This window comes from Zalophus californianus, chromosome 2 (genome assembly GCF_009762305.2).
Source record: "Zalophus californianus isolate mZalCal1 chromosome 2, mZalCal1.pri.v2, whole genome shotgun sequence".
Taxonomy (NCBI): Eukaryota; Metazoa; Chordata; class Mammalia; order Carnivora; family Otariidae; genus Zalophus; species Zalophus californianus.
The window spans coordinates 156,702,787-156,715,803 of NC_045596.1; the positions used below are offsets into that span (position 1 = coordinate 156,702,787).

Sequence of the window (13,017 nt, forward strand, 5' to 3'; positions counted from 1 at the left end):
CTCAGTGGTCAGTGATTTGGACAGAGGTCTTGCTCAAATTCTGTGAACCTGTAAAGCTTGGGCCCTCAGTCATGATCTGTGAATGGGTTGGAGAACATAGCCAAAGTTCAGTCCATTTTCACTCCTCTCTTGGATTTGGATTTTCCTCTCAGTGGTGCTCTCTGGGGACTCACCGCCTCGCCAGCCTTTCTCCACTTAGCCAGGGGTTTGTGGAGAGCTCCTCACACCTGCCATGTGCTCTCATTCCCCCGTTTCTGGCTGGTCCTCTCCTTGCCCTTGCTGGGACCACCATCCCAGCCCAGCCCAGGGGAATCTTTGTCCTAATTGCCCTTTAGGTATAGTCACTATTGCTGATAAATCATCTGAGGTCTTGTTTCCCAACCCAAACCAGCCCACTATCATTAAAAAAATGTTAATACAAAATTAGATAAAAGGTCTTAAAAGGGGCAGTACATGCCCCTGAAACTCAAGCTTCGTTAGCTTCTGGATAAAACCACCTCTGTCCAGGGCAGAGGGTAGAGTGACCCAGATGCAGAGAATAACTTACTACCCTCAAGCATAACTTCCCGAGCTGTAACAAGCCCAGTCTTAACTGAGGCAAGTTCCAGCATCAGGAAGGGTTCTCTGTCTGTGTATGGGGTGGGGCAGCAAGAAGCTCACAGCACTGAGGAGGAAGACAGAGGTCCTTAGACTGTAGGTCCAGTGGGTCCGTCCATTCTCAACACGAGTTATGTCGGCAACTGTTCATTCAAGGGAAAGGACTCAAACTCTCAGGGGTGACAAGAGCCAGAAATACTAGGGCTACGAAATCATAATTGGCTCCATAACCAGGGATGGCATTGGACCTACAAGGGACCACTTGTAGGGAGAAACCATGAAGATGCTTCCTAATCTGCAGACGGTATTGGAAGGAGAAGATCCCTAAGAAATAGAACACATAGTACTAGCATCTGAAAGAAGTGTAGGTCAAGTCTCTAGGGGCTCAGATAAGTAATAGGGGCAAGCATGGAGAATATTTCCCAAAATAAAAAAGGAGCTTAACTGTCAGAAGGTTTCTGGGATTATCTGAAGAACGGGGGAGAAGATTGGAAATCCAGAGTGATTATCTAGGCAGGAAGCAATGAAGCCGGAGGACTCAGGTAGTACCAGACATAATTGGAGAGAGAGAAGAAACTTGAAAAAAAAAATAAAATCACCAGAAATTAGTAGTTGGCTGAATGTGGAACCCAAGGCAAAGGGGATAGTGAGTCTTTTGGAAGAAATATGAGAACAATAAGAAAAATAATGAATCAAGAAGGTGATCCTTTTTTAGGGGGAAGAACATATCACCAAAGTATATATTGTTCATCAACATATGTATTGTTCAAGTAAATACAAATATGTGACTGTTCCTTCATTTGGGACATTGGAGGACTATTATTTGCTTTCATGAGGCCAGAATATGTGACACAGAATTCCTTTTTTCACAAATTTGCATAAAACATTTAAATTAGCTTCTTTGGCTTTCAGTATGCAATCACCAATATTCTTTCTTAAACAGATGGCTTTAATTAGAACAACAAATGTTTATTAAAAGCTCACTAGGGCGCCTGGGTGGCTCAGTCTGTTAAGCGTCCAACTCTTGATTTTGGCTCAGGTCATGATCTCAGGGTCGTGAGATTGAGCCCCGAGTCAAGCTCCATGCTGGGCTTCGAGCCTGCTTGAGACTCTCTCTCTCCCTCTTTCTCTAACCCTCACTGTTCTTGCACACACACTCTCTCATTCAAATAAATAAATAAATGCTCGCTAGGTATAAAGTGCTGAGTCCCCGCTGTCCTTTGCCGATCTCACTCTGTCCTCCCATCAACTAGTCACAATAGCAAGAAGAGTTTCATCAAGAACAACCAGCTTTCTTCCTTGATTTGCAGCCTTTATTTATTGAATCAGAAAATTCTCATTTCACACTTGAAACCTTCATTTCAGTAAATGAAAAAAACAATTGCATATAGCTTTAACAGGTAACAAAAAGAAAATAAAGAACACAAGAGAACATGTTGGGAAACATTTTTATAAGAAACAGCTGAAATCATTCCTGGGCAAGCCCCATACACCATCATCAGGGAGGGGTAGAGATGGCACAGAAATTACACAGTAAGTGCTCAAATCTGTGTATTATAAAGATCTCACAAGCACTTCACAGGAATTGTGAGTATTTCTTCTCTGATGGAGTTAATTTTCTGAAATTCTTATAACTCCCTGACTTCTGTCAGGTTCATAAGGAATTCTAGAAATTTAAGAGTTTAGAAATTTCCGAGTTTATAATTAGAGTCCAGGAATTTAACCAGGAGCACTTCATGTCTTCCTTTGCTGCCATGACAATTTTAAGAACGACTCTGAAGTTAAGATGACTATTCTGCCTCCTTCACTGACAGGACATAAGCCAGACAGCCATCTACCTTTTAATTATTTAGTGGAATCAGATGACTTCCTGCACTGACTTTCTTGATATTTCTGCAGGAGAGAATTTCTTTTAAACCAGAATTAGTGGTAATCATGTCAGATTCCAATTAAGGTAAGTAGTTTTATGCTCCCAAAGAAATAACCTTTTATAAGCAATGTTTTGCTTCTTAGACTTGGAGGTATAATTTAATATCCTCAAGGTTTTGAGTCTTTTTAAAGTAACTAGATTGACATTTTTTTAGGAAAACACTAGAGCAAGGAGACTATTTTTGTATTAGGTTAAAAAACATTGGAAAAACTTTAAGATTTTTTTTGTAGCATCTGTCTACACTAGAGGTTGTAAATTCTATAGGTAAATATTATAGAAAGAAGTTGTTTCTTGTTAACATTTTCTGTCTTGATAAAGAACTTTTGAAAAACTGCCAGAGGTTTGTGTAGCAAATGTCTAGGGAAGGTTGTGAAGATCTTTCTTCCAGAATTCTCAACCTAGGCTTGCACAGCCATTTTGGATATCCAATTTCAAGCTCTAAATAGAAACAGATGGTTAAAAAGAAGTTATTTTCTCTAAAGTCTATTAAGCATATTATGTTTCAGTTACCCAATTTTATCTGCTAATTACAGTAACTTTTCTGGATTCTGTTGTACTACATTTACTCACATTTTTCCAATCTCCTTAGACATGGCTAATTAAACAATCATTATAAAATGAACAAGCTATCAAAAGAAAATCATTTTGTTTTTCATTACAGGAAGTCAAAGAGTTTGCTTGCACTAAGGAGCATCTCTCTCTGCTCTTCAGTATGAGACAGGTCCATCATTATGAGTAGGAAGGACCATTAGAAATGTCCTTCCTTCCCCATCCCAACAGAGAAAGTTTTGTGGGAGGAAGAATGTTTTGTGGGAGGAAACTTCACATTAACCCAGTACATTGTAGAACTCAACAGAAATCAATGAATGGATGAATGAACTCTGAAATGTAGCCAAACAATGCTCATTTTGTCTCCCTTTGACAAAAATCACAATTTTTTGATAAATTTTCTAACATAGCCATAGCAATTCAAGAGTGAAATCATCCCTCAGATATAGTTAGTTATTGACTGGGTAAGTGAAACTTTGATGAAACCATCATGAAATAACTGTTCATGAAGAATGTACCTTCTCTTTAATTACCAGTGCTATTATGTCCTTTAGAATCCTTCATGAAAACCATAAGTGCGTATACCCTGGGCAAGAAAAGTTGTTTTCTTGACAAGAAAAGCCTTGTTTTTATTATGTCTAACATGTGTTAAGACTCTGACACTATCAAATTCTAGCTTGCTCCTGCAGTCAGGTCAGAAACTCTGGAGCTAAAACACGCACTGTTGAATTATCTGTTAGAAATGTTAGCATATAACAGAAAACAATTCCAACCATCCTATTCTTCTGATAAGTACAGAGCGTGTCCCTATGTAATCAATGAGTAGGTAAAGAACACAAAGAATGCTAACATTTGAAAAATTAAAAAGTGGGGGGGTGGTACCATCTGTCACAGGAACCTACCATTTTGGCACTTGGATCTGGATCAGCGATTCCTCTTGGATCTTTATTTGCAGGTTTCTGTAATAAATAAACTTTGTTGTGTCAGGAACTGTACCACATATCATGCATAGACAAATACACATGAAGACATACACATGCAGACCATCTCTTCTTGATCCATGAAAAATCTAAGAAAGTTTGTAAATTGCTATGGGAGAGGATGGGGGATGGTTCTGGCCAGTGAAGTCTTATCAGAAACCATTTTTCCTTGTAAACTTTGTGGTGGATCCTCCAACAGTGTATTTAGTAAGAGATTTCCAAACATTTTTCAAGCACTAGGGCTTTCATTGAGAAAACATATCTGTTGAAATCCCAGTAAAAACAATGTATAAAAATGGACTGTACTGGTTGAGTGGAGATTGGGGAGAAATGCTTATTCATCTCCACTCCAACTGTAGGGCATACTCTGAGATCCTTTTGTGTGATGGGACAATTCTTTGGAACCACAGACTGAAAGCTATCTTAATCACACCCTTTTCGCCATAAATAAAGAAAGCATAATGAGAATTGTTGATTTAAAAAAAATACATAGTTGAGAATCTTGGTGATTTCAGTGCCCAGCTCTACTATGGACCTTGAAAATACAGATGCAGAAATAGAGACTCTAAGCAGTTCAGGAGATCCTAGAGTTCCTGTAATAACTCTTTTTTTTTTTTTTTTGACTTAGTCTCTAAGACATTTGCATGCTAATTTGACTAATGTGTTTCTCTTTCATTAATATTGATCAGGGAATACACCTCAGTCAGTGGAAAGCCCTCAGGCTGATAAAGCCCCATTGGAAGCCATCAGTGGGTTTTGACCCCTGAGGGTTGGGGGTAGGGTAGAGTTAGTGAGGCATTCATCTCGAAAGCACCATTTGAGGGGCACAAACAAACTCAGGAATTGTGATAAATAATGTGTTAATGCATTGTTTTAAAAAATCAAAACTAATTCCCAAGAGTTCATGATGAACACAATGTCAATATTTTACCTAAAGGTACTATCTGACTGTGCATGACCAAGCATAACTTCTCATGCTCTTCTCAAACTAATCCTAGCCCTGCTATAAATGGGACCTGTCTTATTTCTGCCTCAAATCAGAGAGCTATGTTATATTATTGGACGTATTCAAGGAACCAGCAAATGATTAAATGGCACCAAAATTATTATTGAAATGGCCACAAATTAGTACAACCAACAGAAAGGAGATAAGGGACCATACCAGTGTGATGTAGTGTGGACTTGAAAAACTGGTTGGAAGCCTCTCCAAGGACTCTGCAGTTCTTTGCTAGTGAAAAGAGATACTATTAACCTGCAATTAGTATTCAAGCAAGTATGACTATTTCCTAAGTGCACAGTATAAATTTTCTAGCTCTCTCTGGAATACAACCCAGTAATGTACAAATACTAAAACACATGGGAAAAATATTCTTCCCTAGGTTATTCTCTTATAATGAAGGAGTCTAAGAACTTATAAAACAAACTTAATTCGAGAAGAATGGGAGTTTCTTTATGAGTTATGAGGAAATTGTACAAGGCAAGTCTTTCAGCCTCCAAATCTTAATCGAATTGTCCGAATGTCTGAAATTCCATAACCAGCTACAACCTTTTTGGACCTTGAAGGTCTTTGAGGACCTCCAGAACTTACAGATATGCCTGGATGAGGTTGTCCTCTTTAAAGTATTTTCTGTTAACCCCCAGTGGACATTAATACAACTAGAAAGCATGATCCAGTGGAAACAGGACCTACCTAGGAGAGGTTCTGGGTGCCAGAGGAAAAAGATACCTAAGCATCATTAATGTAACAGGGAAAGGACATCAAAAGACCCTTCCCAAACCACAATTCTGCTGAAAACTGGCCTTTGATGGGTAACTAATGTGTCAAACAAGCATCAGCTAAATCACTGTTATTTATATGACTTTATAACAAATAATACAGAAAGCTTAAATGTGAGATTTGGTGCCACAAACTCTCCTATACAACCTGTGTTTATAACATATTATGGCACATATACCATTAATAGTGAATTTAATTTATTTATATATCTAACAAATATTTGTTAAGTTCCTCTTTTACTTTCCCTCATTTAACTAAAATTATTATTAAGGAACTTGCATTCTGGAAATGAAACAAATATGCCCCAAGGTCTCTATGTGAACCTCTGGTTGACTTCTGTGAATATTCATCATTGATCCCATACTCAGGCCACTTTTCACCGGACTCTCATTTCCAGGAGTGCAACTGTTTTTCATATTAATTCATGAAGCATGTTAATACATATTAAGTGCTAATATTTAGCAAACACTGTGATAAGTACCTTTACATAGTTTCTTATTTAAACCTCAAGGCAAATATACAAGATTGATATTCGCATCATGTTGTTCATATCAACAAATCTAAGTGTTAAGCTTAAAAATTATTGTACAATATTTTCCATCCATTCCAGTGGACAATTAAGACTTGCTTTATCATCTTGGGGTCATCAATGGCATAATAAAAAATAATAAACCATCATATAACCAGAGAAAGATTAACCATCCTTAAATACTCGAGTGAAGTTCAGTAAAAGCATATATGTATTTCTGGGGGTTGAGTGGGAGCATGTTCTGCAATATTGTGAAGTAAGAAACACAGGGCTTATGTGACACGTAGAGTTGGAGCAAAGCATTCAAAACCTTTGGAGCTGTGTTACCAGGCCACCACTAACCAAAAAAAAATCCTAACTTAAAAATACTAACATTATCATATTTTCATTTGCATTTGCATCTAATAATGGTCAGCTAATACTTAGCCTCTGAATTTAAGGCTTATATTCCCTCCTTCAAGACAGTCCTATTGGGTAATTTCATCAGTATTGTCTTATCAATTATGCTTTCTTCAATGGTTAATTTTTTTTAAGGGAATGACTTTGTACCTTCTTAATTTGGACACTTACAGTTTTTTTCAATGAGCTGAATGCACTAGAAATCATAGCTGTTGTTAAAGGTAGTAAACAAGCCACTAATTGTACGGACTTCTGCAAGATTATTGGTTTTTCTCTTAGGTCTTCATATATTGCTAAAGCTGTGATTTCAATCAACTTTTCCTTTAGTGTAAAATATACACAAAGAAATGCACAAGTACAAGTGTAGAGGATGGATTTTCACAACGAAAGTTGCTCAAAGTTGCCCAGAATCAAAAAATAAAACTTTATCTCCTTCTTGGAAGATTCTCTCTTCCCCTGCGGTAATCACTACCCTGTCTTCTAATACCATAGATTAGCTTTGCCAGTTCTTGAACTTGATAAAAATTGAGTCATACAGTGTGTTTTTGGATTTGACATCTTAACAGTGTGTTTGTGAGATTTATTCATGTGGTAGATATCAGTAGTTCATTTATCACACTTTCTCTGTAATGTTCCATTGTATGAGTATATAGGATTTTGTTCATTTTGTATATAGACATTTTTATTGTTTTCACTTTTTGCAAATAATGCTACTGCAACATAATTCTAAATGTTTTCCCATATACATGTATGGATTTCTGTTGGGTGTATTCATATGACAGGAACTGCTGTGTCATAGGGTATATGTACAATCAGTTTTAATAGTACCAGTTTCCCCCATAGTTGTACTGTTTAAACTCTTATTAATTGTGTATGAGAGTTTTCATTGTCCATATCCCCACTAGTAATTGGTATTGTTGTCCTTTATTTTTAATCATTTCACAGGAAAATATAATACAGATAAAACACACACACAAAACAGGTTCATGGCTTAATGAACTATTTAAGGTAAATATCCTTGAAATCACTGCCTTGGTTAAGAAATAAAACTTTGCCATTTCAAGTTTCCTATCACTATTGCCATCCCTCAAATTAGCCACATTCCTTACTTAAAATAATGAACTCACTCTTGCATGTCATTGTATGTTTACCCCCCAAATATTTACCTCTCAACACTATAATTTAGTTTGTACATTTTTTTAATTTAAATTTTTACTAGGAAAAAATACATATATTTCTGTGTATATTGCAGTTGGAGTTAATTTTGTTATTGGTTTGAGGAATGGATCACGGTTAGTCTTTGTACATATGGATATCCAGTTGTTCCATCACCATTTGTGAAAAGACTGTTCTTTCTCCACTGAATTGCCTTTGCACCTTTGTAAGGAATCAATTAGCAAATCAACTGGCAATCAATCAATATATTAATATACATGTGAATCTATATACTCCTTTTTATTTAGGTCTTTTAAAATTTTTCTCAGCAGCATATTGCCATTTTCCATATATAGTTCTGGTTCATATTTTGTCAGAAGTATCCTTAAATATTTCACATTTTTGGTGCTATTTCAAATTTTATTTCTGATTTTATTTCCACATTATTTGTTACTAGTATATGGAAATATAATTAATTTTCATTTATTGTTCTTATAGCCTTGTTAAATTTATTTATTTGTTTTACAAAAACTCTTGCCAATCCTTTGATTAGTATTGTTTTGAATTTACAGATGCATTTGCAGAGAACTGACCCAACAGTGTATTTCCTCCATTTATTTTGGTCTTTTAAAATTTTTCTCATCAATATTTTATAGTTTTCTATCTACATATTTTGTCAGCTTTATCTCTAGGTATTTCATATTTTTGATGCTGCTGTAAATGTTATTTTGTGGTTTCATTTGTTTTTTGGATTGCTCATTGTTTATATATGGAAACACAATAAGTTTTTGCATATGAATTTGTATCCTAAAATCTTACTAAATTCACTTTTATTTACTATAGGATTTTTGATAGATGATTGTGTCTTCAGCAAATCAAAACAGTTTACTTTTTTCTTTCTATTTTTTTTTCCTTATTGTATGGCTATAATCTCATGTAAAATGGTTAATTGAAGTGGTGGCAGTGGACATCATTGCTTTGTTCCTGATATTTAGGAAAAGTATTCAGTTTTTTAACCACAAATATGATATTAGCTCTAGGTTTCTTGGTAGATACTTTCATCAGGTTCAGAAAGTTTCCTTATGTTCCTAGTTTACTGAGTTTTATCAGGAATATATATTAGATATTTTTTCAAATACTTTTCCTGCATCTGTTGAGATGATCATATGATTTTACTTTTGGTAAAATAATACAGTGGATTAGCTTGATTGAGTCCTTAATGTTAACTTTACGTTACCTTCCTAGGATAAACCTCATCTGGTCACAATGCATTATCCGTTTTATGCATTGTGAAATTCAATTAGCTAATATTTAATATTTATACACATATTTATTAGAAGTATTGGCAAATAGTTTTCTTTGTTGTAATGTTTTTCTCTAGGTGTATAACAGAAAAATACTTTCCTTATAAAAGCAGTTGGGAAATGTTGATTCTCTCCCATTTTTTGGAAAAGTTTATGTAGAATTGGTATTATTTCATCATTATATGTTTGATAGAATTCACCATTTTTTTGTGGAAAGGTTTTTACTACAAATTTAGTTTTCTCTGTTACATACAGAGCTATTCAGTTTATCTATTTTTTCATGAAAAAGCTTTGATGATTTGCAACTTTCAAAAAGTTCACTAATTACACTGTCAAATATATTAAAATTGTAATTTTCCAAATTAATCTCCATATTCAAAATATTGTCAATTTGATAAGGGTATACTCTCCTGTGATGTCACCTTTATGATTCCTGATAGTCATGCTGACTCTTTTATGTTTTTCTGCTCAGTCTGAATGGAAATTTGTAAGATTTATTAATTTCTAGAGAACAATTTTGCTTTCATTTTTTTTCTTACGTGATTTTTGTTTTGTTTTGATTTCAATTTCATTGGTGCCCAGTACTTATTATTTTCCTGTCCTCTACTTGCATGGAGCTTTATTTGCTTTTCTTTTTCTTTTTTTTTTAATTTTTTGGTTTCTTAAAAATAAAAGCTGATATCATCAATCTGATACCTTTCTTCTTTTCTAACATAAGACTTTAGTGCTATAAACTTTCCTTTAATTATTGATTTCATTACTTCCCACAAATTTTGGTATGTTTTGTTTCATTTTCCTTTAGTTTATTTTCTGTTCTCCCTTTTGAGTTTTTATTTGACCCAAGTGTTTTTTAGAATTTGTTATCTAATTTTCAATTGGGGATTTTCCCAATATTTTTCTGTTACTGATTTTTAATAAAATTTTATTTTGAGAACATATTTTGTATAACTACAATTTTTTTAATTGTGTTAAGACTTGTTTTCTGTCCCAGGGTGCCTGGGTTGCTCAGTCAGTCAAGCATCTGCCTTCAGCTCAGGTCATGATCTCAGTGTCCTGGGATTGAGTCCCCGTGTTGGGCTCCCTGCTCAGCGGGGAGTCTGCTCCTCCCTCTCCTTCTGCCCCTCCTCCCTGCTGGTCATGCTCTCTCTCAAATAAATAAATAAATTCTTTTAAAAAAGACTTGTTTTATGTCCCAAAATATAGTTTATGTTTGTAAATTTTTCCAATAGTGCACAAATCAATATTTTATTTAACTAATATATGCTGCTCTAAAATAGAGTCTTGGTTTGCTTGTGTCCTGCCATCTTTTCCTTGCCCACAGGTAGATTGAAGCCTTCATTGGTGTGGAATTATGTTAAACTGTTCTTTTGCTTCTCCCATGTCACTTAGATTAGGCCTAGTTCCACTTCAAAAACATGTGCAACTTCTTTTTAAATCAATTAATTAACTATTGCAAATGGCATTTTCTTACATGGAGGGGATGAATATCAGGTAAAATTGGCTCAGTTCTTGCCTGCCGCTCATCACCAAAGTATCCTTTATTCTCCACTCCCAGCGTATCTCTAGGTGGGCTGTCAAGAAGGAAATTGAATATTGACATAAGCAATTAGATAACTCTGTGGTTAATATTTAATCATCTAGGAGAATTCTAAAAGATTGATACTCAAGTTACACCCTGTAACAATTAAATCTGAGGTAGGAACTAAAATTAGCATTCTTTTAAAAAAATCCCTATGATTCCAGTGTGTAAAGAAGTTTGGGAACCACTGGGATAAGCATTTGGAGAAGAGAACATAAATATGTAAAAGCTCGATTTACAGTTACTCTTACTTTGTCCTCAGTAAGGGGTTATACTTCTCCCCCAAGGAGTATCATCAGTGGTGATAAAGCTTATATATTCTCAGTAATGGTCCCATTTCAACACATAGAAAATACATACCTCTGAATTTGCTTCAACTTAATACATTTCTGGTAATGAATTAATAATACGACTACCCCAACACCAATAATAACCAGGACAAGCACAACAACCAGGATGGATATATCTGCAACATTAAAAAACATAAGCTTTAGCCAGGACATCAATTTTAGGACAGTGGCATATTAACTGAGCTGTTGCAATCCAGCTTTTCCCTTCCTTAAAGGATTTTAATTCCCCCTTCCTCCAATTTTTAAAAAAAATATAAAGTAAAAGACCAAGACATTAGAGAAATTATCATCCATATTAGCCATTGACAATCCACCCAAGACTCCATTATGTTTAAAAACCACAATCAGCAGGAAATGTTTTGACTGTCAGTTATTAACTGACTATAGAAAAGGCCTTGTTGTGTTATGGGTTCTTAGAAGATCTAATCCAAATTTAACTAGAAGAAGATATATTGATTCTAAAAGACAATTGTTGTAAATTCAAATTTGGGTATTTTAATATGCGAAATAATTAAAATACCATGCAAATCAACACAGAAACACAACATATACAAATTAGGTTTCAAAAATAAGGCAAAAAGCTTTCTCATTGTCTAGGCTTTGGATATATGCAAGATATTATAGTCTAGGATGCTCACTGGTAACATTGAAGTTTTCTCCCCAGTCCACATGTTCCTGTTCTTCCTCACACTGGCACTCAAGTTCATGGCCATCCACCTGGAAGAGCAATCAGTCATATAATTTTATCAGATTATGTGTGTGTTTTACACCTCACTTTGCTTAGTTCTACATCACACACACAGACACGCACACACACACACACACACATACTTCTACTGATTAAACTGTGTATCAGAATCAACCTTTGAAAAAAAAAGCAAACAAAATTACAAGCAACCACTTCTGAAGATGGCCTTTGGACAAGAGAATGAGTCTAACAAATTCAAAACCAGATGAACAAGATGGCTTGACTTATCTTTCTAGATGGCATCAATCTTATTAAAGGAATAGCCCTCTGCTAGAGTTAGACATATCATAGCCAGATCTAGCTAGGCTTAGTAGTAATGAAATGATATTAACATGAGAAAAAGTGGTGGCACCATGTTTAGTTCATCAAAGAGCGTTGTGTCATGATTAAGAATATGCATTCTTTCTGTACTTAAATCTCAGCTTTTCCTTTTACATAACATTATGTGATTTATTCTCCATCTATAAAAGTGGGTATAGGAGTAGTACCCACCTTTTAAGGCTGTTGTGAAGCTTGTAAAATTTAATATATATGTAAGGTACTTGAAAGAGTACCTGATACATATAAAACTTTATCTATATGTTACTGATTAACTGGGTTAAGGAGAGATGTTATCCACAAAGGCAAACTACTAGGTACTGCTAGTATTTGGATATATATTATATTATATCTTATATTATATACTTAGATATATTTTATATAGATATTTAGATATATATAGATACATATATACACACAAAAATTATAAATATGTGTATTTATAAGTTTTTGTTGATTTGTCAAAAGCTTTAGGTTAATGTTGACATTGGTATAATTAAACTATAAGTGACATTATGATAGATCCAACTTTAAACATCAGGCTTAAACTTCATATGTGCATAAATTACTGGGTTTCTAGATTATCAGTCCAATGATAAAATATACACTTGCAATACTGAAAATATCTATGTGTAATACTGGTTTGGATCTTTAGATCAATTTTATGGATGATACATGAAAAAATGGATCCCAAATGTATATTTGATTTAAAAATCACCACACACACACACACACACACACACACACACACACACACATCACACTCAGGAATGAAGTCCTATGTAAATAAATGACTGGCAAA

At 34.8% G+C, this 13,017-nt stretch overlaps 1 protein-coding gene across 1 annotated transcript in view; it reads right to left on the bottom strand.

Annotated features, from left to right (window-relative positions):
• Positions 1-1,908: 1,908 nt before the first annotated feature.
• ADAM7 (ADAM metallopeptidase domain 7) overlaps positions 1,909-13,017 on the bottom strand; it is a 95,622-nt gene continuing 84,513 nt past the window's right edge. Inside the window, exons 19-23 of the mRNA XM_035726360.1 lie at positions 11,788-11,866; positions 11,160-11,265; positions 10,692-10,791; positions 3,979-4,035; positions 1,909-2,965 (exon numbers count right to left, since the gene is read on the bottom strand). Of these exons, the coding sequence (XP_035582253.1) occupies positions 2,921-2,965; positions 3,979-4,035; positions 10,692-10,791; positions 11,160-11,265; positions 11,788-11,866 (387 nt within the window). The 3' untranslated portion in view covers positions 1,909-2,920. The remainder of the gene's footprint in view (positions 2,966-3,978; positions 4,036-10,691; positions 10,792-11,159; positions 11,266-11,787; positions 11,867-13,017) is intronic.